A 26,596-nucleotide genomic window follows, 5' to 3' on the forward strand; every position below is an offset into this window, starting at 1 on the left:
GTCTCACCATTCAAAATCAAGGTATTCAGGGCTTCCCTGGTGGCGCAGTGGTTGAGAGTCCGCCTGCTGATGCAGGGGACACGGGTTCGTGCCCCGGTCTGGGAAGATCCCACATGCCGCGGAGCGGCTGGGCCCGTGAGCCATGGCCGCTGAGCCTGCGCGTCCGGAGCCTGTGCTCCGCAGTGGGAGAGGCCACAGCAGTGAGAGGCTCGCGTACCGCAAAAAAAAAAAAAAAAAACAACAAGGTATTCAGAGGGCAAGACCAGCACAAGTGAACTAATGCCTCACCTACCGTTGCAAAATGTCACTGTCTAAAATTGACCATTAAAGAAACACATATAAAATTATTGCTTAGTGATATGAAGGTTATCATCAGAAGTGTTATGAATTAAAACACTGTTCTTTTTGGAGATCCAGCACAGGGTGAGAAGAAAGAGCTTCCAATAAAATCTCTTTTGTACTTAAAAAGAAACTACATGCATACGTTATTCTGAAAAATGTAACAATTACATTTTAATACAATCTTGTTTTAACTCCATTTGCCAACCCTGGCCTTCTACAGTATCTCTCCCCCAAATTTCATATGTTGAAGTCCCAATGCCTAACGTGACTATGCAGTGACCACTGAACAATGCAAGAATTAGGGGTGATGACCCTCCACATAGTCAAAAACCCACATATAACTTATAGCCAGCCCTCCATATCTATGGTTCTGTATCCGTGGATTCAACCAACCACGGGTTGTTTAGTACTGTAGCATTTACCACTGAAAAAATTCCACATATAAGTGAACCCTCACAGTTCAAACCCGTGCTGTTCAAGGGTCAACTGTATTTGAAAATAGGGTCTTTATGGAGGTATTGTATTTAAGGTTAAATGAGGTCATAAGAGTGAAGGCCTTATCCAATAAAATTACTGTCCTTCTAAGAAGAGACACCAGAGAACTAGCTCCCTCTCACAGCCATGTGAAGACACACATAAGAAGGCTACAAGGCAACTAGGAACTGAGGGTGGCTGCTAGGAACTCCGAAAGACACCCAGCCCATAGCCAGCAAATAAAATGGAGACCTCAGTCCTACAATGGCAAGGAACTGTATTAAGCCAACAATCTGGATGAGCTGGGCAGAGGACCACACATTTCAAATGAGAGCACAGCCTGCCTGGCTGACGCCCTGACTTTGGCCTAGTGAGCCCATCAGCAGAGGACCCAGCTAACCAGTGCCTGATCCTGACCCACAGAAACTGTGAAATAAGTACATGGTGCTTAAGCCGCAAGCTAAGTTTGTGGCAATGTGTTACACAGCAAAAGAAAATAAATAAAGTAGAAGAAAGCTGTGAACGATTTATCTTAATTTTCTAACTTGACTGTATAGATTTTTTTACTTTTCATAAATATTTTTGCAAAAACCATTTTTATAATTCAAAGTATTCAACAGAAATTAAAATTTCAAAATAAAACAGTTCTCTATCTTTTCCTAACTTTAAAAATAGAAATTCAGTATTTTGCATATAGGAATAAAAAGTAAGTAAGAGGGCTTCCCTGGTGGTGCAGTGGTTAACAATCCACCTGCCAATGCAGGGGACACAGGTTTGAGCCCTGGTCCAGGAAGATCCCACATGCTGCAGAGCAACTAAGCCCGTGAGCCACAACTGCTGAGCCTGTGAGCCACAGCAGCTGAGCCCGCGTGCCACAACAAGAGAAGCCACTGCAATGAGAAGCCTGCGCACCGCAACAAAGAGTAGCCCTCGCTGGCCACAACTAGAGAAAGCCCTCGCGCAACAACGAAAACCCAACACAGCCAAAAATAAAAATAAATAAATTTATATATATATAAAAAAAGTAAATAAGAGACTTGTTTCACTGATAGTCATTTTAAAGAGCATAATATTCACCAATTTTAATACCTGAGAACCAATACACCTCATTACAAATTTTACCTCAACAAGTCAAAAACTAGGTATTCTCCATATCCAAAACTTCTCACTCCCTAACATATGAGTTCTCCTTTCTTTACATAGCACAATCTTCCATATTATTTTTGGTTTGGAATACAATATAAACTATCTGATAATACAAGCATGTAACAAAGTGACGTATAAAATCAGACTCACAGGACATGACAAAATGTGACCAGAGAACATTAGCATTAGACTAACAGTAGTAGATCCAACATTAAGAAAAGCACATTCTAAAACAATAATGTGACCAATATCGACATGTTCCTAAGGTTTTTTAAAGTAAATTTCTTTGTAAAAAGTATTTGAAACAAAGCTCTTTATAAACTTGGGCTAACTTCTACTGAAGTAGCAATATTCTTGAGCAATCACAATGTTTAAAGAACAAAGGCTAAATAAAAGATACATCACAGATATTCTGTGAGGACCACCAGATCAGGCTTTTAACAAAGGCAGAACTCCCAATTTTACACTAAATATTGTGCCAGCATGACAACTGCAGAACAAAGTTTCAAATGCATCTTTGGGGGAGGGGGGGCATAAATAATTGCAAACACCAAAGCACAAAACCTGAAATGTTACATAATACCTAAAAACCAGTGAGAGAACATAAAAAAATAATCACCTTAAAAAAAAATCTTATAACTTTTTTCTGATTATAAAAATATTTTACTATGGAAAAACTGGAAATGCAAAAAAAGCATGAAGACAGCAGAAAATGCAAATCATCTATAATCCAAGAATTCATCACTCATTCCAAATATACTCAATTAGTACCAGGCACTATGGATCCAATAGAACAGGTAGACAGTCTCTGTTCTCATGAAACTAATGGGCTGCTTTTGGCGATGGACAACATTCTAATAAACACATAGAAACACTTTGCAGAGTACAGTTAAGCACATAATGAAGGTAACAATGTGATACGGTGAAGAGTATGCAAAATTGTACATTTTTTTCAGAATCTCAAATCTAGAATCCCTTTTTTTGTTTTTTTAAAAGGATGGCAGCTTCTCTAATTTTTCTGTTTTTAATTTATTCATTTTATTTTTGGCTGTGTTGGGTCTTCGCTGCTGCCCATGGGATTTCTCTAGTTGAGGGCAAGCGGGGTCTACTGTCCTTGTGGTGCATGGGCTTCTCATTGCGGTGGCTTCTCCTGTTGCAGAGCACGGGCTCTAGGCGTGCGGGCTTCAGTAGTTGTGGCACGTGGGCTCAGTAGTTGTGGCTCCTGAGCTTAGTTACTGCACAGCATGTGGGATCTTCCCAGGCCAAGGCTCAAACCCGTGTCCCCTGCATTGGCAGGCAGATTCTTAACCACTGTGCCACCAGAGAAGCCCCAAAATCCCTTCTTTAAAAATGTAAGATATTATAAAAGGAAATGATGCCTATTTTTTTTATTATAAATCTGAATTATGCAAACATCTGTCCAGTAAGATCAAATCTATATACCAAACTTTGGCGGGGGGTGGGTTAGAGATCCTCTAATTAAAAAAAAAAAGAAAATGAAAAACAAAAAGCGAGAATTTGATATATAAAGGTGCTAACCAGATTATTATGACAAATACAAATGTTTATATCCTTCATAAATTATCTTTTGCTATTGGCTATAAGCAGTTTCACATAAATAATTAACCTTTTATATTATTAAGCAGAATATCGCATTTCTCAAGCATGGCAGACATCTAAGGTTAATATTACAGTTTTAAATACTATCAAAAAGGAAGCTATTTTAGAATCTAAGTTATAGCTTAAAACTGTGTTAGTAGCAAAGAAAAACTATCATCTCTCCCCCCCAAAATATTACCATTTAAAGAATTAAATTTAGGCCACAAGAACTTATTTTCATGGTCCTTTAATCCAAATTTTTACAACCCTCCCAAGTCCCTGGAAAAGGGGGGTTAAAAAATACTCTTAAAAAAGGTACATAGGGCTTCCCTGGTGGCGCAGTGGTTGAGAGTCTGCCTGCCAATGCAGGGGACACAGGTTCGAGCCCTGGTCTGGGAGGATCCCACATGCCGCGGAGCAACTGGGCCTGTGAGCCACAACTACTGAGACTGCGCGTCTGGAGCCTGTGCTCCGCAACAAGAGGCCGCGATAGTGAGAGGCCCGCGCACCACGATGAAGAGTGGCCCCCGCTTGCCGCAACTAGAGAAAGCCCTCGCACAGAAACAAAGACCTAACAGCCAAAAATAAATAAATTAATAAACTCCTACCCCCAACATCTTCTAAAAAAAAAAAAAAAAAAGGTACATAGAAGTTACAGTCAGCCAAGATGGAGTAAGCAACTGTAGCCTCTCTCTCTCTCACTGATTACAAGTAAACCCTACTGACTACATATAAAAAACAACTACCTGAGGATGCTGTAAAAGGGAACACCAAGCCACTGGAGTCAAACTTGAATAATGACCAGTTACAGCGGGGCGGGGAGCTGTGTGTGGATGTTAAGGTAAAAAATTTCGCAGTGTTTTGTGTTCCTCCGTTATTTCCGGACTTTTATCCCAGAGCCGGCATTATTAAATGGTGCAGCCAATACCAGAATTAAAAACACAATACTAGGGGAAACCCCCTTCATCTGGCCAGAAGACTAGGTAAAAGGAATCGTCCACACTACTGGGGAAGCAGGGGTGAGGGAAAAAACAACTCCTCCCCCTTTTCTTCCCAGGCCCTGCTAAAGGTTAAAGGACAGCCACTGTTGCCACCCCAGCACCAAAAACGCCAAGAGAAAAGCCATCTCCAGACAGGAAAAGGGCCCCTACTATCCAAAAATACCATTTTCTTCTCTCTCTTGCTACTTCACTCTGAAGGCTAAACCTGGAGAGAAACCTGACTTTTTGGCCAGAGAACAAGGAAAAGGATGCCCTGGGATCTGGAGAGAGTATGGGAACCCCAGAGAGAGATAGAGAGGAGCCCAACGTAAGTCCTGGGCTTGTCCTAAAATTGTGCCTGTGTGAAACAGACCCAAAGAAGCCCAGCAGAGGCTTTGAGAACTAATATCTATGTAAACCATTACCCAATACCTAGACAAGTGAGTGGAACATATGCTGGGCACACCTAAACAGCAAAAGAAATGCTTTGAAAACTGAACTGACACTGGAACCACCCAAAAAGGCAAGACAGAACTTGCATCCTGAACCAAACCGAGTTGAATACCTGCGAAACAAAAATCAACATTATTCAGAGGATTTTAATAAAATACTACAATACAATATTGAAAATGTCTAGCATACAAGCCAAACTTACTTGACATACCAAAACACACACACACACACACACACACACACACACACACACACTTACTCTCTCTCTCTCTCACTGTCCTGGAAAATCTGTCCACACTGATCAAGGGAAAAAATAATCAACAGATGCCAACCCCAAAATGACACTGATGTTGGAATTACCAGTCAAGGACTTTAAAGAAGTTATAATCATTCTAAATAAGGTAAAGGAGAAAACTCCCGAAATAAATGCAAAGATAGAAGTTTTCAGCACAGAATGAGAAACTACAAAAAAGAACCAAATGGAAATTTTAGAACTGAAAACTACAGTATCTGGAAGAAAAAGACAGTATGGCACTATATATAAGAGCTATAAAATTTCACCAGTGACTTTACACATTTTAAGAAGCAAAAGGCCATAATCATGATTATTTTTACATCAACATTTTATATGGCAGTTAAAAAAAAATGTCCAGGAAGAGAGATTTAGTAAGGTATACTAAGAGATAGAAACCTGATATACACATTATTAATGCAGAAATATGGAAATGTCTAATGCTACATGACAAATAGAAAATATTTGCAATAACTGCAACTTCATAACTATAAGAATTAAATGCAAAAACTTCCTTGCACATATTAGTTATTCAAATATAAGCTGATTTAACTTTGATAAATTAGCTTACTAGGTTCCAAAGATAATCAGGTAACCAAATACAGCTAAAAAAATAATCTATCCAGCTTCTTCATATCTAAATTCACCTGAATGCAACACATCTATTGTGCTCAAAGGAGCAGAATGCCAAAGCCAGATTTATGACATACATCTCTTTACTCCCATCCCCCCCAAACTTTACTTTTAACAATCTCTGCAACCCTGTATCTATAATCCTATGCCAATATTCATGGAAATAAAGAACTATTTCAAAGGAGTGGAATGTCTCACTCTGAAATAATCTCAATATAACTTGTAACTGACGTACAACAATCACCCTTGTGTACTTACTTTCAAATTTACTTTGAGAGTTAATCATAAGCACTCACGCAATAATCTTACTGAGATCAATCAAGTTTTATTTTCAAGGTAAAACCAACTAAAAACAAAACAAAATCAACTAAAAACAAATAGAACAAAAAGAACTGGGAAATACAAAGCCAAACTGAACTGATTAACAGGTCAAAGCTAGTGGGTGACTTAAATCAAACCAACATCCACTGATAAGCTACTGTAGATATGCACAATATATTAAGCCCTTCAGGGGATAAAAGATAACATAAAGCCTTTCACCTCAACTATCTAACAATCTACTGAAGTGGAAAGGGAGGGTCACAGACACATCATTACTCTAACATAGCAGATTCTTCATATTCTGAGATTTACCACTGTCAGCTTTGACAATTCACTAACGATCCCAAAGTTCTCCAAAATGTAATCACAGGTAATTTTTTGGAGATACTAATCCAAAGTGTGTATATTAAAAAGCTGGTGTATGGGGAAACAATTTACTTAACCATTAGTGACTGAGCATCTTTTTCTTCCCACACGTTCCCATACGCATTTAACAAAGGAATAACATACCAAACTAGTATTTAAAAATGGGGGATCCATGAGGACCTTAAGACTTTGCCTCATGAAAACAAGAACACGGGGCATAATTTAGTGCCAAAATAAAAAATGCTACTGGGGAAGGTATTCAGACAAATGAAATGTAATTAGAAACAACAAATAAAAGGTTTAATAAAGAAAGTGGAAGTGAAATGGACTGATTGGAAAAAGAGAGCATTCCTGTCACAGCTGTGACTCTGCTTCTACACTATTTACACATATAGCATACTCATCAATAAATCTCTTGACAAGCAGTAATTTTCACAAAGGATTGGAGAAGTGGCTATTTCCTAATGGGAATGCATTAATATCTCAACAGACTGCTGTGCTTTCCTACTGGAGTATCACTAAGTACCAAAAACAAGACACAAAGATGGGAATACATAGTGTATAGCTTTGCATATAGTAAATCGTCCTATTTCATAGCATTTTCAAATATGCAATGCTTATGACAAACATATTGATAATATTTATTTATAAATATTTATAAATAACTTATTTATAAAATAGTCTTATAAAAAGTATTAAATCCACAGTTAAGAAATCTGCACAGGGCTTCCCTGGTGGCGCAGTGGTTGAGAGTCCGCCTGCCAATGCAGGGGACGCGGGTTCATGCCCTGGTCTGGGAAGATCCCACATACTGCGGAGCAGCTGGGCCTGTGAGCCATGGCCGCTGAGCCTGCGGGTCCGAAGCCTGTGCTCCGCAGCAGGAGAGGCCACAACAGTGAGAGGCCCGCGTACAGCAAAAAAACAAAAAAAACAAACAAACAAAAAAAGAGATCTGCACAGTTGAAGGTAAAGGAATCTTAATGGTTTTTCAAAATACAAAGTGATTCAAACAGAACAGTTGTTCAGAGATTAACCTAGTAAAAATTAATCTAGCAATCTTAAAAAATGTCGTTCTACTGTACGAACAAGAGAGAACAGAGAATAATAAAAGTCAATTAAAAACTGACCATAACGGGCTTCCCTGGTGGCGTAGTGGTTGGGAGTCTGCCTCCCGATGCAGGGGACGTGGGTTCGTGCCCCGGTCCGGGAGGATCCCACATGCCACGGAGCGGCTGGCCCTGTGGGCCGTGGCCGCTGAGCCTGCGCGTTCGGAGCCTGTGCTCCGCGTATCGCAAAAAAAAAAAAAAAAAACTGACTATAACAAACCAAGTGGGGAGTTATGAAAATATGGACCAAAGTATTCGTACTAAGAATAAAAGGGGAGGGAGACGCAAGAGGGAAGAGATATGGGAACATATGTATATGTATAACTGATTCACTTTGTTATAAAGCAGAAACGAACACACCATTGTAAAGCAATTATACTCCAATAAAGATGTTTTAAAAAAAAATAAAATATATTTTAGAAGTGAAATGCAAAAAAAAAAAAAAAAAGAATAAAAGGGAAGGGAAGGATGAAAAGCGTATTTTTAAAAATAATTCATTGGATTTCATGACTGAAAAGATACAAATAAAAGAGAAACACTTATGAAAATTCCAAGTTTTCAGGTCTGAGTGTTTGGGAACACACTTTTACTACCGACATAAAGAGGAAGTCTAAAAGTAAGTTTGTAGAAGAAAGACAAATTTAGACTGGGATGATAACAATGCCATTTTATGTACACATAATACCTAGAAGATATGGGACTGCATCCCGGAAGAGAAAAGCAAAATTACAGTCTTTCCTGAAGAGCTAAGAGTTGAAGAGATGAAGAATAAAATACTGAAGACTAAATATCAGAGAGAGAATAAGTAGACCAAAAGACTAGCAGGCCTTACAGTAAAATCATTTCAGAAATATAAGCAACAAATGCAAAAACTAAAAAAAGAGATACGCAGTAGCATAATAAAGAAGAAAGATAAAAATAAATATTACGGGCTTCCCTGGTGGCGCAGTGGTTAAGAATCCACCTGCCAATGCAGGGGACATGGATTTGAGCCCTCGTCCACGAAGATCCCACACACCACAGAGCAACTAAGCCTGTGCACCACAACTACTGAGCCTGCACTCTAGAGCCTGCTCACCACAACTACTGAGCCCGTGTGCCACACCTACTGAAGCCTGTGTGCCTAGAGCCCGTGCTCTGCAGCAAGAGAAGCCACTGCAATGAGAAGCCCGTGCACTGCAACGAAGAGTAGCCCCCGCTCGCCTCAACTAGAGAAAGCCCGCGCGCAGCAATGAAGACCCAATGAAGCCAAAAATAAATAAATAAATTTATATATATATAAAAAAAATCTTTAAAAATAAATATTACTTTTCATCTCTATGGCACTGTCAACTATTAAGCACTATCATATTATACATGCTATATCACTTTTACCTTCAGAATGGCCCAGTAAGATTAGTATTTATTATTCTCATTTTACAGATATATAAACTTAGGGTAAATGACCTAACTAAATTCAAACTGGTGTTAAGCTACAGAGCCATGTCTCAAACGCAGTTCTTCTGGCTACCCCAACACTCAGTTTGCAAAAACAAAGCAAAGTCCTCCAAGTAGCATCCAACTAAACATATACAACTGAGTCACTGAGTAAGATGGTAGATGACCGTGGAGACAACCATGTAATAGCATCAACCTAACCAATAATAATAACCAAGAAGATTTAAAGACAACAGATTATGAAGCTTATATGCCTACTGATCAAGTTTTAAGAGTCTTCCAACCCTTAACAAGGAAGTTCACTTTTTCTAAAGGATTTAATTCAAATAACATTAAAACAGACCAACTCCATCTTTCTCCCCAAAGCTAAGACACATAATATTTTGGGTTTGAGGAAAATATTACAAAACTGGTATGGTAATAGATGCTGAATGAAAAATTCCAAACACTGAAAACTCTCATTCGCTACACCCTCTCGACCTACTTCTCTCTTAAGAAACAACCACGGCTAAAAGGCTGGTAGGCTACTTTGCAGAATTTTCTATATGCATCTATATGTGTGTCTGTGTGTGTATATATAAACATAAATGTGTACACATATTTATATATGATGACATATATACTTTAAATACAATCTGGTGCAAAATTATACTCGTAGTAACTATTTAAAATTGATTATCTTAAAAGTCTTGCTGGATTTAGTAGAACATTGAAATTCTTATAAATGATGACCAAAAATAATACTGGTCCAAAATACATCATGGTCTGTATTTTGTTACTGTCTGATATTCAAAAGTTTTGTTCAACTTATAAATATTTCTCCAACTTGGAAAATATGTTGAATATAATACAGCACTTTCTTTATAGCTCATACTCTCCAAAACTTTTATCCATTATTAAAATGTTACAATATGAAAATACTTTCCAGGGCAAAAGAGACATCCACAATGACAGTAAATGTTCCCAGTAGCAGCTTTAAAAAAAAACTACTTTTCTTAGTACTTTTTAGTTTTCTCTAGAAACTAAGAATATTAGAACTAGTATTCTTTAGCTTTCCAAGTACTTTATAAAATTATTTTACAATTTTATATATTAAACCACCTTCTCTGAATATTTAAAATTTTATATACACCAACTTTTTTGAATATTTCAAACCAGCCAATATTTTAAATATTTAAACCAATTCTGAGAGGTAGTCAGGGAAGGTATCACTATCCCTATTTTTAAAATGAGTAAACTGAAGCTAAGAAAAATTAATTAGAAAACTTATTCATTAGGGCTAATATTTAAGAGATCCTAAAATTTATCTTGTCTAATCACATTTTATAAATGGTAAAACAACTACCTCCTTCCTTGCCAACTGTAACCTATCACATCTTACTTTGAAAGCAACCACATTAATTTTGTAGCATTGTTGTGCCTTAAAATACCTGTACCAGGAGCTCTCTAAACAGCTGTCTATGAAAATTTAAAGAAAGCAGTTACAGAGCAGCCACCATTATTAAAATGAAAATTAGAAACATGCTAATGATACAGGCTTACAGAGTAACTGTATCCCTCTTCTACGAAGAAGGTACAAGATAAGTAAAAAAGGCTTTTTTTACTCTTCTGCAGAGGGCTGGGTTGCTAGGGAACTGCTGGCTAAGTGGGTGTTACTGTACAACGCCTCTCTGCCAAGGAGTGCGTGTTCTCCTATGGCACCTATTTTATGAGCAGGGAAGCAGCAGCCTAGTAGTTTGTTCCTCATTCTGGTCCAGGGTTAGCATAAAGTGATATTAATTTACTAAGAATCACCAATTCCCACTCCTCTTCCACCTACAACACACATGAACACTACCAAAATCTCACTCAAAAAATTATACTGAAAAAGTGAAAACAATGAACTGAGACGCAGAGAACAGAAATTTCTTCTAATTTGGCTGCTAACTATATGCCTCTCATAAACTGTGATTCTTAACAGGTTTCATCACCTTTGGGTCTTGATTCTTCATCTGTCTATTAAATGATATACTATCACAAGTGTTTCAGGTCTAAAATTTGCAATTTCTGGAAATCAAGTTTAAGCATTAACAAGGAAGTAAACAAGAAACCCAATCATAGAACCTGTAACTACAAATGCTTACCATGAGTGTAATGGTCTTTAGCTACCCCATTCTAAAATCAAAGAGAACAGAAATGATTCTCTATGAGAGAAAACAAAATGTATAAACAAACACGTACATATATAAAAATAAGTCTTCAGTTTAAATTTTCCCAGGAATCCAAACAACCACCTTTCTTTGATTTCAGTTCTTTCCTATGTTTTTTGTAACATTAAAATAAAAAGATGTGAATTTTACCTCCTCTTAATTTTAGAGTTACTAAATAACTGATAAGCAATCTATTAACAGTGAAATGGCCAAAATGAGAACAAGAGAAAGAATAATTAATTTGTCAATCCTCTTCATTACAAACCATATTAGCTGGAATTTCTCAAATAAATATGGATTCTATTTCTAAAAATACAGTATTTAAATTCACCACAATTCCATGTTCACAATAAATTGGTTATTGCAGACAGAGTTATGATAAAAAACTACGTGACCAAGAGGAGCTAAGAAAACACTCAATGATACAAGTCGGCTCAATGTTACGGAATTCTAATAAAGTTTCATTAAACAAAATTTAAATCTTTAATTTTATTCATAGACCATGCAATTTACTACTTAACTTTTAATTGCATATAAGAACATCTGGTTGTATAAACAGAATTTAAAATCAGGCAAATTCCAAGCAGAGTTGCTTTAAAATGTCCTTACATTCACAAATACAATATGACAGAAAGGGTCAATCCTTATCTAAAACAACAAAGAAAAAAAAAAACTGAGTAAGATAAAAGATTCTAAAAGATTTTGCCCCAAGCCTTTTTCTCTTCTTTTTCTACATCATCTCCCCCTAATCTCCATCTCTAGCCTATTCTCTAAGTGCTTGACCTATATCCAGCTGGTCATCTCCACCTTGATGTCCCATAGACACCAAATCTTCAAGATGCTCAAAACTACAACTGTATTCAACAAACTAGTTACACTGTCTTTGGGTGGTTGAGATATGGGTGATTTCAATCCTCCTTCCATACTCTTTTATTCTAGGTGGGAAAAATGATCCCTCATCCAACCCACCAAATTATCTTCCTCCTCTAGTGCTTTGCTCCTCCTGATCTGCCCTATTAATGGTTGGTACCATATCATTTTATCTACACCGTCACTCAGCCAAAGCCCTGTGGCACCACCCTCTTCCTTATATCCAGCTCCCTATTATTACTAAATTTATTTTGCATTCATCTAGTCATCTCTTCCCCATTATTACTGTAGTTGAGCTCATCTTCTCTATAGTAATTTAACCTTCCTTCCCTCAATCTCACCCCTCATTGACCTGCCCTGTTCTGCAAAGATATTAATCATCATTCTAAAATACAAATTTAAAACTTGTGCTTTTATTAAAAACCCTTCAGAATCTCCATTCCCTTCTGATTAAAAATGCGGTCTTGTGCATAGTACACAAAGACCCTTCATCAGAAGACCCTTGCCTAACCCTCCAGCAGTCCTCCCAACCACCTCCCCTACCCAAAGCTGCCATTTCCTTGAAAATGATCTCTAGCCTTTGCCTTACACAATGTCTCCTCCATCATACTGTGTACAACATGATATACACAGAAGAGTATACACATACTGTTTATAAACTGTCTACACCACTACTCTGTATCATAGTATTCATGTCACGTTACGTTCTTACCCTTCGTGGTAGTCCATTCCCAACCCCACCCCTATTAAAATATGAGCTGTCTGAGAAAAAGGACACAGGTATCTGATTAACCTGGTAACCACTCTGCAGAATACAATGCCTGCTAGATGGCAAATACACATAAATAACAAGGCTCAAAGGACCAGCCACTACTTTCCAGCATTCCTTCCAACCACTAGTTGCTATTACATTAGAACCTTTGCGGGTTATTATTGCATTCTAGCAATTTGAAAACTGTAATATAGTTAAAATAGAATGAAACAATTGTCTGACAATCTTGAGGGACTAGCAAAATAAAGGAAGCACTCAGAATTATTTGGAACGACTCTCTGTTAACAGCTCTAAGATGCCTGAGATATCTAATCCTTTGATTTTGCAAATGAATCAAAGTAGTGACTGGGAAATTTTGTACTAGGAATGATGTGGCAGCCTCTGGCCTATTCCTTTGGGATATCAATCCTCTTCAGCTAAGTTGGTCACAACCCTTGTTCTTGTAATTGCCACCAAAGCAGAGAGAGGCCTCTAAAAGAGGTTCTGAGTTCTCTGACAAAATGGGAACAAGAATTTGGAAAATTCTGCCCAATAAGAGGAACTGCTATAAAAATAAAAACCACTTTTCTTGGTGTAGAAAAAACAAAGCCAAACATGTTAATAATCCTTACAAAAGCAGTCACTCGTATTTCAATAAAGCATTGGGGGGGGGGCACTAACTGGTTTATTAAATGCTTACAGAAAAACTACCCAAAGCTATAAGTCATTTCAGCAACTAACATACAACATGGTAAAAACTCATTTTGATGATTTTTATTCAAAGCCAGGCAAAAGATAGATAACCTGCACATAATTTTTAAGCTTTTATTAGGTAAATGCATATTAGTATTATCAGGAAACTTTCTCCCTATTTCAAGAAAACTACACAAGCAACTACTTTCACAGTGGTCCTTAACTTTGGGCAATACTTTAAAAAACATTCTTGGACTTCCCTGGTGGCGCAGTGGTTAAGAATCCGCCTGCCGACGCAGGGAACACAGGTTCGATTCCTGGTCCAGGAAGATCCCACGTGCCACAGAGCAACTAAGCCCGTGCGACAGAACTACTGAAGCCCACACGCCTAGAGCACATGCTCCGCAACGAGAAGCCACCGCAAATGAGAAGCCTGCGCATCGCAATCAACAAAGAGTAGCCCCTGCTCGCCACAACTAGAGAAAGCCCAAGCACAGCAACAAAGAACCAACGCAGCCAAAAATAATTAATAAACAAATAAATTAATTAAAAAATTTTTTCATTCATTCATTAAAGCAGTAAAGGAAGATTAGCTGATTTACTGTTATGTACACTGTTGAACAGCTTTTTAAGGATCTGTAATACATGTGTACTCATCACTAAATTAGGTCTGGGTTCTGTGCCCAATAAATGAGGTTTCTCTTCTCCTCCTTTAGTGAGTTAGTGTAGCTACACAATGAAAGCATCATGACTGGGAGACAGGAAGAAATGAACAAAGCTTTTAAAAGTTTGCTCCCTTTGCTGCATTTTTTATCAAGTTTTCAAGAAAGAATGCTCGCTCTGCAATTAATACGAAAAAAACTGTTAGTCCATCAGAAGTCACTAAATGTGGAAAAACAAGAAACGTTCATTTCCAGTACACACCCACACAAAAAAACTGAATGTAAACTCCAAGAGGACAGAGGTTTTTTGTGTGGGTGTGTTTTGTACACTTAAATCTCTAGAGCCTAGAACAGTGTCTGCACATCTGCACATGGTGGTAGGTGCTCAAAAAACATGTTGAATAAATATTTTCACTGAGGCAGCTTTTAAAGTTATTTTGTTTCTGTTTTTGATGTTAAAAAGGCTTATAAAGCCTATAAAAGAATATATCTTCCTGCTCAATTATAATTCTGATTTGCAAGTAGCATGCTATTAACCAAGTTCTTAGGTTTCAGAGTGCAGTAAGGCCATAAGTGTATGGCCCATGGCCTATTTTTGTAGGCCCTCAAGCCAAGAATGGTCTTGCATTTTAAAAGAACTGTGAGAAACCAACAAGATTATGCAAAAGAGACATAAGCGGCCCACAAAACCTAATATTTACCATCTGGCCCTCTACAGAAACCGTGAATGGAGTTTCCATTCAAAGGAGAATGAAAGTTTTTTGAATATGTACTTTCACCTATGAACTGAATCTCTGCTACTAGAAACATATTTTTCACCTAAGACCTTCTCCATATCTAAACCTCTAAATTTTGGTTTATTTGATTTGAAGAATACTAAGGAAATGGTTTTTTGTTTCATTTCTCTTTTTTTTCACCAGAGCATAAGTGGTTATAATGCTGAGACTAATAAGAAGTAAAGGAGGATTAAAGTTAATTTATGTTTAATATTTTACATACTAAAACATTACAAAAACGGATGGAGGAAAAAACAAAGGAATACAAACAGAGAAAAAAAAGCCAAATTATATTTCAAAAGAATAGCAAGTACATTAAGGGAGAAAAAACTAACAAAGCAATCTTTGAACACTGCATTTTGACTATATATCCTCAGGCTAAAAAAGATGAACTATAAACAAATACTAAATTCTAGTTAATAGGTTTGTTTTCAGACCTATGGTTTAGAATTCTGCAACTACTTTCTGCATATTTTAGGACTGATAAAACAATAAGTAATTTTAGGATTGATAAAACAGTAAGTAAATATATTGTGGATAATGGGAACTAGTTTTCTCACTGTCAGAGAAAGGAACTACAGATTTGCAAAAGGGAAAGGCCAGAATGAACCCTACAGTGCTGGACTGTTATTGGAGATAGGATGAACTCATGGCTTTTTAGATAGGCAGATGGATAAACAACAAAAATGTGTGTGTGTGTGTGTGTGTATGTGTGTGTGTGTGTATATATATATATATACACACACACACACACACATACACACACACACACACACACACACACATATAAGCATGTTCAGACATATACCCAATTTCTAGCTCAATCTGTTAACAGATAACCACCAGAAGAAACTAGGGTTCCTCAGAGAAATGGCTGATTCCAGAGCTGGGGTGGGAATATCTTATTATACAAGAAAGTAAGTACTCAAAAACTGATAAGCACATGTCACAATGACACAGGTGCCAGCCTGAAGGAGCCCTGACATCAAAACACCCCAGTGAATAAGAAAAGAATTCTTGAGTTCATACCGATATGCATAAATACATAAATGGGGAGAAGGAAAAGCTCTTATGCACTGCCAATAATAAACAAACAACAGACTTAGAAAATCTGACAACCATCTTAGTCCTGATTCAGGCAAGAACTAACTGGATGCTAAAAAAAAGAAGAGTGAAGTTTGATGTTAGGACTCCGTGCTTCCACTGCAGGGGGCACAGGTTCGATCCCTGGTTGGGGAATTAAGACTCTGCAAGCCGCATGGAGTGGCCAAAAATAAATTAATTAATTTTTAGAAAAGATATCTGTCACAAGGGAAAAACAGTAATTTTACAATGGAGAAACCTTGCAGAAAAAAGTTAACCTCCCTACTAATGGGATAAATAGACATCATGTGCTTCCTGAGGACAAAATATTACTTCTGGATTATTCCTGCTAAAGAAGCATAACCTTAAACTAATCATAAAGCAACAGCAGACAAATCCATACTGAGGGAATTCTAAAAATAACTGGCCTATTCTCATCAATCATCAAAGGTCACAAAAGACAAAGTAATAACCAACTGCTCCACATTAAAGGACACTAGACAGACATGACAAGTGAATGCAAGGTGTGATGTAGGATTTAGATTTACTCCTTTTATTCAGGACGTTACTGGTACAGACAGTGAAATCTGAAGGTCTGCAGACAACTGCATTATATCAATACTAATTTCCTGATTTTGGTAACTGTACTATGGTTACATAAGAGAATGTCCTTGTTTTCAGAAAAGACAGTTATATTTAGAAGTAAAAGGCATTAATTGCAGTTTACTCTCCAAACGTTCAGAAAAAAAGTTTCCATGTGTCGTTCATGTGTATGTCAAGAGAGAAAGAGAATAGGAAAGCAAATATGATTAAATTAACTAGATAGAGGAATCAGGATGAAATGTACATAAAAATTATCACTCTTGCAACTTTTCTGTAAACCTGAAGTCGTAAAAATAAAGTATAAAAAGGGGAAAAATAGTTAATTTATATTTGGACATTATACCAGCAAAAAGAATTGTGAAAAATCGAGTGATGGTTCTCCTTTACATCTCAACCAGGAGTTGAGAGCCGGCCCTTCCAGTCTCAGCTCTAACACAAAGCTGCTTTTCCTCGGTAAAATCACAATGGCAGGCCTCAGTTCCCTTGTTTGTAAAATGAAGACAGCACCTATCCTACTTTTCTCACAAATTAACCCTAAAGATCCACAGAAACATAATAATGGTTGCAGAAAAGAGGTGCATAAAACACCATATATTATAAAGTGGCTCACTTTTAACAATGTTTGGTAAACAAAAAATACTTCAAAATTACACAAGCCAGACATTTTTTTCACCATAGCAAGCAGCTGTTTTAGAAACTAGACATTTGCTATGTGTTTTGGTTTGCAAAAAATTTAACTTATTCAACATTCTTCTTACCATTTCAATAAATTCAAATACCTGTATCATTTTTTTTAACCATAAAACTTTACAGTATCAAAAACATTACTAAAGAAAATCATTAACCAGGACTCTGTCAACCTTTTTAAAAAAATTAAGATACAGCTGACATACAGCTTGTATTAGTTTCAGGGCTACTGGTCAATCTTTCAGATACTGTGACCCAGATTAAAAAGATTATATCATTTCCCAAGTTCCCAAGATCATAAAATACATGATCCAAACTTTTCATCCTTCACTCACAAGCCCCAAGGAATTAAATCAAATTCAGAAAATTAGTGTTTATAGAAGAGAGAAAAAGAGAGACACCAAATTTTTTTCATGCACTCAAATCAAGGGAAAGTTTGTTTCAAAAATAAAAATATTCCTTAATTTATCCTTCCAAACTCATAAGGGTTTGGTCACCACTTAAAAGTATTTTTTAATTGTTTACACATGGAGACTAATTAATATCTCACTCACAAAAGAAAACATCCTTAAAACTGTGTTCTCTAAAAACAGTTATGATTCCAAAATGCCAAATGGAGATTTAATACGACAATTTAGTTTAAAATAAAATAGGGTAGCTTGTCTTATTTCCCCGTTGTTGAAAATATAAGATCACATTCTTGTTTAAGAAGTCTACTTGCTCAATCCCACGCAGTTCCTGGCAAAGAAGCAAGCCCAGAGTCAGTAACGCCTGCCCAGCCTCACTAGCTCTGCAGCAAGGTCATTGCACACAAAGCTGATGAGGTGAAAGAAAAAGGATTACAAGAACATAAGCTCAAAGAGGGTATGCTTTTCGCTTGTCTTGTTTACAACTGTATCCCAGCAGACAGAAAAACGGCTGGTGTATGGTAAGCATTCATTAAGTACTGGTTAAATGAATAAACGAATGAAATCCTAAGTCTTTATAAAGTATACTAGTCAGTCTTTATAAAGTATACTAAGTTGCAGAATTATTTTAAAAACAAATTTGGCATACATTAAATTAATAGCCACAAATGTCTTTTAAAAACATGAACAAATAATCTATATTCCCCATTCTGACTAAATAGTGTCAAAGTTCCTAACGTATTTCCTGACCTACAGTAGATACCGTACATATTTACATACCCTTCCTTGACTTTAAAATATGGTGTATCAGAAACTGGCAAAGCAGAATTACAAAGACGAAATAAATGCATAAAACCAGAATCAGAAAGATCAAATGCATCATGTTTACCATCAAACTTAAGATAGAACTAACTCAGACAAGGAATCAGAAGCTACAGAAACATTTCTCACCAGCATTTATTTCTCATAATAGTACCGCTAACAAAATCTGCTCCTCTATAATTAGAAAATCAAAAATTTGATTTAGTCTTGTTTTTCCATTACTACACAACATCTGTCAATGATCTGTTGTCATCTTATAGTTTGAAGAACTTCCTCAAAATATAAGATGTATTTTACTTCCTACCACCAAATTCAGAGATTTGCAATTTACTCACATTATATACATAAGTAATATTTCTTATACAAAAAACTATACGGAGCAGAATGCAAGTAAATGCACAAGAGTTTAGATATGATTTATACTCACTACTAAGCACAGTAACTTTTTTTTCACTTAACCTACTTTTTGTGAAAAATTCAACTTATTCCCTACATGTTCTCTTTCAGATTACCAACATACTCTAAGTGACAAACTTTATTCTGCTTCCCAAGTACTTCCCATATAATCAAGACATCATTTCACTACCAATTTAACCCTAAGTATTTTCCAAAGGGCCTGCCTTATGTGGGTCATAATCATCTTACTATGCTTCTTGTGTCCATGCTGCTGGAAAAGCAGTCTGTACAAGCAGGAGTAGAGAGGCACAATCCTGAGAGAGAGGAGTAGAGAAAGATGTTGAGAAAACAAAACCAGATAAAATGAGCTCACTTAAGAGCTCAGGAGCTCAGCCACTGTTCAAGGTCAAGATTGATTACATTCTCTCAAACCATTATGAGTTAGTTGTTGTCCAATAACAGGAAAACTGGCCCAGAAGAAATACCTAAAATTCCATGTACAAGCAGCAATACCAGCACTAATTCTAAGCCAACTATACTTCTAAAAAAATGGAGCAAGTGATCATAAAATATGACTATTTAGAAGACTGGGGAATACAGATGTCCCCTAAATGCCAATCAAAATTACTGTAACAAACTCAATGCTAGCCTAAAGTAGAACGGCTGAACTATATATATCTTATGAATTTCAATGTTGCCAAAAAATTTTTATATTTAATCCTGAATGACTGAAACACTCTCAGAGTCCCCAAAATCATTATTAACAGTCTCAATTATCCTTGTATTCTAAATTTTTTAAATTAGTTAAAAACACAACTTTTACCATATGTTGTTTTAAAATGAAAAACAAAGCAAAAAGGATTTGAAAATAGCATAATTATACAATATAAAATTTAGGATGGATTAAATCTAACTGGAACTTTCAATGGAATAGTCCCCTTCCCACTATCCCCTCTTAGTAAGAAGTGAAAATCATAAACAAATCAGAGTTTTGATTTTAAATTTCCCATCTAAACTCCTATACGCCTACAATGCCATAAAATGACCTTCAAAATAATGCTTATACATACTAAGTCCTCCAAAACATTAATTTCATATTTAGTCAAAGAATCTCCCAACTAATAGGGAACCTAAAAATCTCAAATCAATCATTTATTTCACAGAGGAGAAAACCAAATGTCCAGAAATGTTAACTGCCTTGGTCCAGGCCATTCAGCTACCTACTATACCATCAAGCTATCCATTCAAGAAATCTTTATTTAGCATATACTATGTACTAAGGCACTATGCTATGTACCAAGGATATGAAGCAATAAAGATACGTGGTCACTGTCCTCATGTAATTTATAATATGGTGGGAAAGATTACTGCTAACTACTTAAAATTGTAGTTATCACTAGAAGGAAAAGCACAGTGTTTTAAGACAGTTTAACAGGGGACCTAAATCAGTGATTCTCAACCATGGTCGATTTTGCCCCCCAAGGGGCATTTGGTAGTATCTGGAGACATTCCTGGCTGTCACAATGGGGGAGCTAGTGGGTAGAGGCCAGGGTTGCTGCTAAACATCCTGTAATGCACAGGACAGCTCCTCACAACATATAATTATCCAGCCCAAAATATCAATAGGGCCCAGGCTGAGAAACCTTGACCTAAACCACTGGGGGCACGGAGGGGTTAGTGAAGGCTTCCTTCCTTTATAACACCAAGACTGCTACGTCTTTAAGGGATTTTCACAAGGTAGAAACAAAAAAGATAGACTAATTGTTACAATTAAAACTCCCACTGGGGCTTCCCTGGTGGCCCAGTGGTTGAGAGTCCGCCTGCCAATGCAGGGGACACGGGTTCGTGCCCCGGTCCGGGAAGATCCCACATGCCGCAGAGCGGCTAGGCCTGTGAGCCATGGCCGTTGGGCCTGCGCGTCTGGAGCCTGTGCTCCGCAAGGGGAGAGGCCACAACAGTGAAAGGCCCGCGTACCGCAAAAAAAAAAAAAAAAAAGACTAATTAAAACTCCCACTGGAAAATCAAAACAGGAGAGAAAAAGGAGAGAGAGACTTCCCCCATACATGAAAAAGAAAAGAAAAAGGCAACGTTTTATAGCTACTTCACATAAATTCCCTTTCCTGAACCACAAGGGGAAAATATAAAAACAAATTTCACATGCTTTTATTATTCCCGTTACCTTTCCCACTGTTCTCTACCAAACCATGCCTACTACTAGATATCGGTGGAAAGACTGTATTAAAAGTCCTGTAGTTAACCAAATGAACACTCTGGATACAAACTTGGAAATGGAATAAAATGAAGATGGGATTTCACTATTGATGTGAAAGACAAGGCACAGAAGAGGAAAATGTACTGGGTGTTAAAGTGACTCTGGAATGGGCTACATCCTGAAACAAAGAGTAAGCTATGGGACTAACCAAAGGATCCTAAGAACAAAAGACACTAAGAATTTAGATATCCTAAAGATGAGTAAAGAATTTAAGAACCAAGGTAAATTCAAAAATTAAACTGCAATAGTTTTCCTGATACATGCATAACAGATTCTTATAATGCATAAGAGATTCTTATATTTTCCACATATTATTTTAAGAGTTCCTATATTACTAAAATGCCCTCTCCAATTAAGTTATAATTTTCTAAGGAAAGGGTCCTGTATTGCTATTCTCTTTTCCCTCTTTTCAAAAACAAAAACGCTACCACAATAACCTCCATACAGGAGGAGTCTTACGGACAGAGTACAAATATGTAGCTCACATAAAATTGCTGCATTCCAGTAATCAACTGTGGTCCTAACGTAATCCACAGATGTAAACAGATAAAGATGAGACCCTTTCCACTGAGGTGAGAACTCTAAACCATCATAACAAATAAATGCCACCATCTTTGAGCAGCAGTAACTACAATACCTTGTAATGATGATAATTCTTCTGGAATTAACCGCTCAGGTCAAGCACTGACCGTTAGGGAATCTTATATTCCATCCTGGACAAATTTTCTTTCATCATTTCAGAACTGACATTAGTTCTGAAAACTTTTATCACAAGGATGATGCTTAACTGGAAATTAAAGTTTTCCCACAAAACTAGCACAATGAGCACTTAAAATATCAGTTCTTGAGCCTCAATCTCATTTAACTCATGATACGTACGAGGGATTTACCACGTAAAGGATCTTCTGACAGTGCATTTGAAAAGGGGTAGGGAGGCACAAAGCCCCTTTGAGAAAAGGGTTGGGGGGGTGGAGGGAGGCAGGGAGGCAGACACGCCATCATGACTCGGACATATCCTGCAGAAGACCCCACACGTTCAGACTGAGACTTAGCCACTATCTGCAGATTAAAAGCCTACATTCTGAACTTTAAAATCTCTGGCACATTCCTGTTTTCAAGCCAAGATCTGCTTGCTTGTCTTTTTTTTTAATCTTGAAAAACCTGATAATTAGCAAGTTATAAAAGCTAAGCATTTCTTATTTTAAACATTATACATATAGAGCTAAATTGTGGTGCCTTATCAAGCAAATGGCACTTCTTGACAATTCAGTGCTTCAAAGATACCTTTAAACTTGCCAGAGAAAGTTCTGTTGGGCTCAGCCCAAGGATAGATGCCTTTAAAAGCCAAATTCACTGCAAGTAAACATTCTAAAACATCCTTTTCTCCTAATCCTGTAACTCAGATTCCTTTTTCATTTTTGCACTTTGCAACGTGATTTAATGGAAAAACATCATTACTGAACTATTTCCCACTATATACTTCCTTGCAACAACAAACTTTTACTACATCAGCAAGTGTTATAGATATTCACAGAAACTATATTCAGAAATCAGAAAAAAACAGGATGATGTACTTTCAGTTTAAAGCAAAAAAAAAGTATATTCTTCTGAATCTCCTTCAAAATCTATTGCCCTTCCTCAATTCTATGACTGTTAACTGCTACAATTTTTAAGCCAACCCCATTTTCAAATATGGTGAAGTGCGAACGTATTAGTAAATAGGAAGTTAAAAGATGTTTTAAGGTCTCTGAAATACGTAAGGGGAAAAGAGAGAGTGCTACATAAACTAAAATGAGAATACTACCACAAATCTCAAGTTCTTATGAAGATTAGCTGAGAGAAGAGTTGAAGCATCAAGCCAGCCATTTAAATGTTAGACTCCTTACCCTTAACATCAATGCTAAAATGAAAAACCAATTGTTAACACCTGTAATCCACCACGCTTTACAGTGACCAACCACAGTGTACTAACCACTTGTTTGTATCTACCACATGGCAGGGAGGGCTGGGAATGGAGGACGGTACATATTAGGAACCCCCAAGATAAATAGGAGAGGCACCCAACAAAAAGGCGTAGGGTAAACAAATAATGGGAAGGAAATAAGAGAAAGGATATTTTTTATAATTAAAAAAAAACACTTTAACATTCTCTTAGTGCTATAGCACCACATGTAGCAAATAAAAAGGCTACAGACCTGTTGTTTTTCCCCCCTGCAGAGCCATGAAACTATTAGCGATAAACTGGAACATATAGTATTCTTACTTTTTATTCCAGATTTTAAGGACAAGAGTATTGTGGGGTGGAACCAAATTTTATAATCTGACCCAAATTATCAGCTATAAATCCATAAAAAAATGGAAAAGATTCCCAAGTCTACTGCTCTAATTTGTATCAAGAAGCGGTTAAAAAAAAAAAAGAAAATCCAGTATTGAAAAAGAAAATCCTTTCCAAAAAAAATGCTTGCTTTCATGTAACTGTGTCACTGCTATCTAGTCTAATATGGAGAGTTTAATTCACATATTATCTAACTTTTAGCCTCTTTGCTAAGTTTCCAAAACGTCAATTCTAGGGAGGGAGGGAGAAAAGAGGGACGGTGGGAGGGAGGAGGAAACGAGTTTTCTCCTTTTGGAAAACAAAATTGTAAAACAGCTTTTTAAAGTATTGCCCTGTTCAGAATATCACTATTATACTACTGAATGGAGTATTAGCACTTCCACATGAAAAGTTCATAAAATTTATATAAATTTAGTTAACATCACATTAAAATATTGTTAAATAAGTCATACAGGTAAGGATAACTCTGGTTGTGTAGATATGTACTTGTTAAATGCTTGTTTAATGTTAGCATTAAGGTCTATTCCTACCGGAGTTTTAAAAGATTTTAAAATATTTTATCAAAACTTGTCTCCCTTCAGACTAGTGAACTCAACTAAACAGTGAAAACTGGACACCTGCTTGTTAAAAATCTAGCCCTATATACGACACGTGAAGGAGCCCGTGGGAAATGCTTCTCCAGCATCTTCCCTCTGCATGCACAACTCACCCTGCCTGTCTTTATGTCGGATGATGAGAACAGGGGGGGGAGTAAGAATAGGAGAAATTGCAGAATAATCTCGCCTCCCGATCAACCATGCCCTTAGCTTAAGTCCCTAGTTGGCAGGTTACCTAGCCAACAATATCTCAATTATAAACAAACACTACTTGCAAGGTGACCACAGGTCATCACCCCTGTAGGTGCTCTGCCTGCACTACCCCCGAGCACGGCCTGCCTCATTAAGGACCCGGGAAAGGTCTGGGCGGTGATGCCCGGCCTCCAGTTAAAATCCCGCAGGCCCAGGAAAGAGATGGGCGGGCCAGGCATCGGCGGAACTGACCCGGAGAGACCTGCCGTAAGCCTCCGGGGGAGGGCCCAAGCGGGCCTTCCCTCCAGCCCCGCAGCCACTCAGTACTCTGCTGGAGACACCGGAACCTCCCTCCGCCCCGGGGCGGCCCTCTTCCAGCCCTCCGCCCACGGAATCGGGGGAGGGGCGCCGGGGCAGAGAAACACCCCTCCCCCACGGCCACAGCTAGGCCGCCACTCGCCCCACCCTGAAAAGCACTGCGGGCCAGTGCCCACCCTCCCGCAGTGGCCTCGTTCCGGGTTGGGGGGAGCGTGGGCAGGAGGGGAGGCTAAAGTACAATACCAACCTCGCTATTGAAGGTTTTCACAGCCTCCATGTTGTCGGTGCGGAGGCTCGGAGCCCGGCGGCGGAAGAGGCGGCGGCCACTGCACTGGGTGGGGAGAGCGAGACGGGGGCGGCAACGCGGCTGCGAGGAGGGGGCGCCGGCGGGAAGCCGGGCAGCTGCGACCCCGGGCAGGAGGGGAAGGGCAAGCACCGGCAGGGAAAGGTTCCCTTAGGGGCAGCGAGGCCCCGGCATGGCCGCTAGGGCGGGCGGAGCGCCGGTCCGGGAAACAGAGGCGCTGCCGGGGCTGGTTGGCAGCGGGCGGGGGAGGGGCTGGGCGCCTTCTCTTCTCCGCCCCGCTCGGTCTCGGGCTTCCACCCCCTAGCCCGGTCCCCTACACTCTCCACCCCCTTCTTCCTCTTCCTCCGACAGGCTCCTGTTTCACCTCCCCGCCGCTCGGGCCGTAGGAACCAGCAGCGCACGGCGAAGACGGAGGAGGAAGCGCTGGCAGCAGCGGCTGCGGCATCCAATATGGCGGACACGAGTCGGGCCGCGCAGCTCGGAGATCCGCGGCGCCTGCCAGCGCGCCCCCTGGCGACGGGACCGCGCAGGCCCGGGCCGCCGCGCGGAACCATCGAGCACGCGCGGGCCAGAGCGTCGCCGCCAGGAGGCCCCGCTCATCTCGGCTCCCGGGGTCCCTGCCCCTCACCCGCACCCCACCTCCTCGCCGCTGCGGGAGCGAGTGCTGCTGCCTCTTGGAGCGCCCTTGGGGCCAGTGCAAAGCATTGCTCTAAGAAAATCCCAAATGTCCCTCCGGCAAGTTTAGGCAATATACACGTTTCCGTTGTTTCCATGTGGCTTGGCCCCTTTACATGAGGTTTAGTTGCTTTTCAGAACTTTACTGGACGTTGGCCTAAAGGTTAACAGCCGGAAAAGCTCCTAGTCAGCCACTTATTTGGTAACGATGTGCCCAAGCATTTTAATAGCGTCGGGAGAAAACGTTAGAAACAAAAGCTTTGGATCCGGGCGGGGGCAGGGGGACGAGGGAAGCACGCCTGCAGCGAGCAAGCAGCTCAGTGCAGGAAATGCACGCTGCATAAAATCCGGGGGGGACCGGCGTGGTCTAGACAATGAGTGCATTTGTCTGTACAGCGGGAAGCCGTGCCCAGAACGCACAAGATTTCCATAGGCGAAAGAACCCATCTTTTATGAAAGATGAATTATTCTAAAGGAATTTTGCCCTAGGTTTAGAGGCAGAGGGTGAATACCGTTTTCCTAGATGAAATAGATGCTGCTAGCAAAACGCCTTCTCTCTCACGTCGTGCAATGTAAGATAACCGATACCAAATTCAAAGCGAGCATTTAAATTAAAAGTTAGGGGTGTATCACTGAACCCCAAACACCACTGTCGTCTTACTGGGAGTCATTTTTCAGCAATCACTTCTCCGAAGTTCACTCAAAGGAAAGGGGGGAAAGATGACGGCAGAATTTTTCTCTAGAGGATTGTTGGAATCAAGGTACTAATGTAAGAGCTGAGCCCAGAACCGTGTGAAACTGGGGAAGGCAGGCGCC

General features: G+C 38.8%; 1 protein-coding gene across 8 annotated transcripts in view; it reads right to left on the reverse strand.

The window, feature by feature from the left end:
- SCAF8 (SR-related CTD associated factor 8) overlaps positions 1-25,747 on the reverse strand; it is a 198,385-nt gene extending 172,638 nt beyond the window's left edge. For 5 of the 8 annotated variants that reach the window (XM_067701707.1, XM_067701706.1, XM_067701709.1 and 2 more), the window contains exon 1: positions 25,049-25,413. In XM_067701707.1, the coding sequence (XP_067557808.1) occupies positions 25,049-25,078 (30 nt within the window). In that variant the 5' untranslated portion in view covers positions 25,079-25,413. Of the gene's footprint in view, positions 1-19,337; positions 19,403-25,044; positions 25,415-25,469 lie in introns of those variants that run through there. The other 3 variants (XM_067701713.1, XM_067701711.1, XM_067701712.1) reach the window with 3 other exon arrangements.
- Positions 25,748-26,596: the final 849 nt, after the last annotated feature.

Source organism: Pseudorca crassidens, chromosome 13, assembly GCF_039906515.1.
Source record: "Pseudorca crassidens isolate mPseCra1 chromosome 13, mPseCra1.hap1, whole genome shotgun sequence".
In the NCBI taxonomy this organism is placed as follows: Eukaryota; Metazoa; Chordata; class Mammalia; order Artiodactyla; family Delphinidae; genus Pseudorca; species Pseudorca crassidens.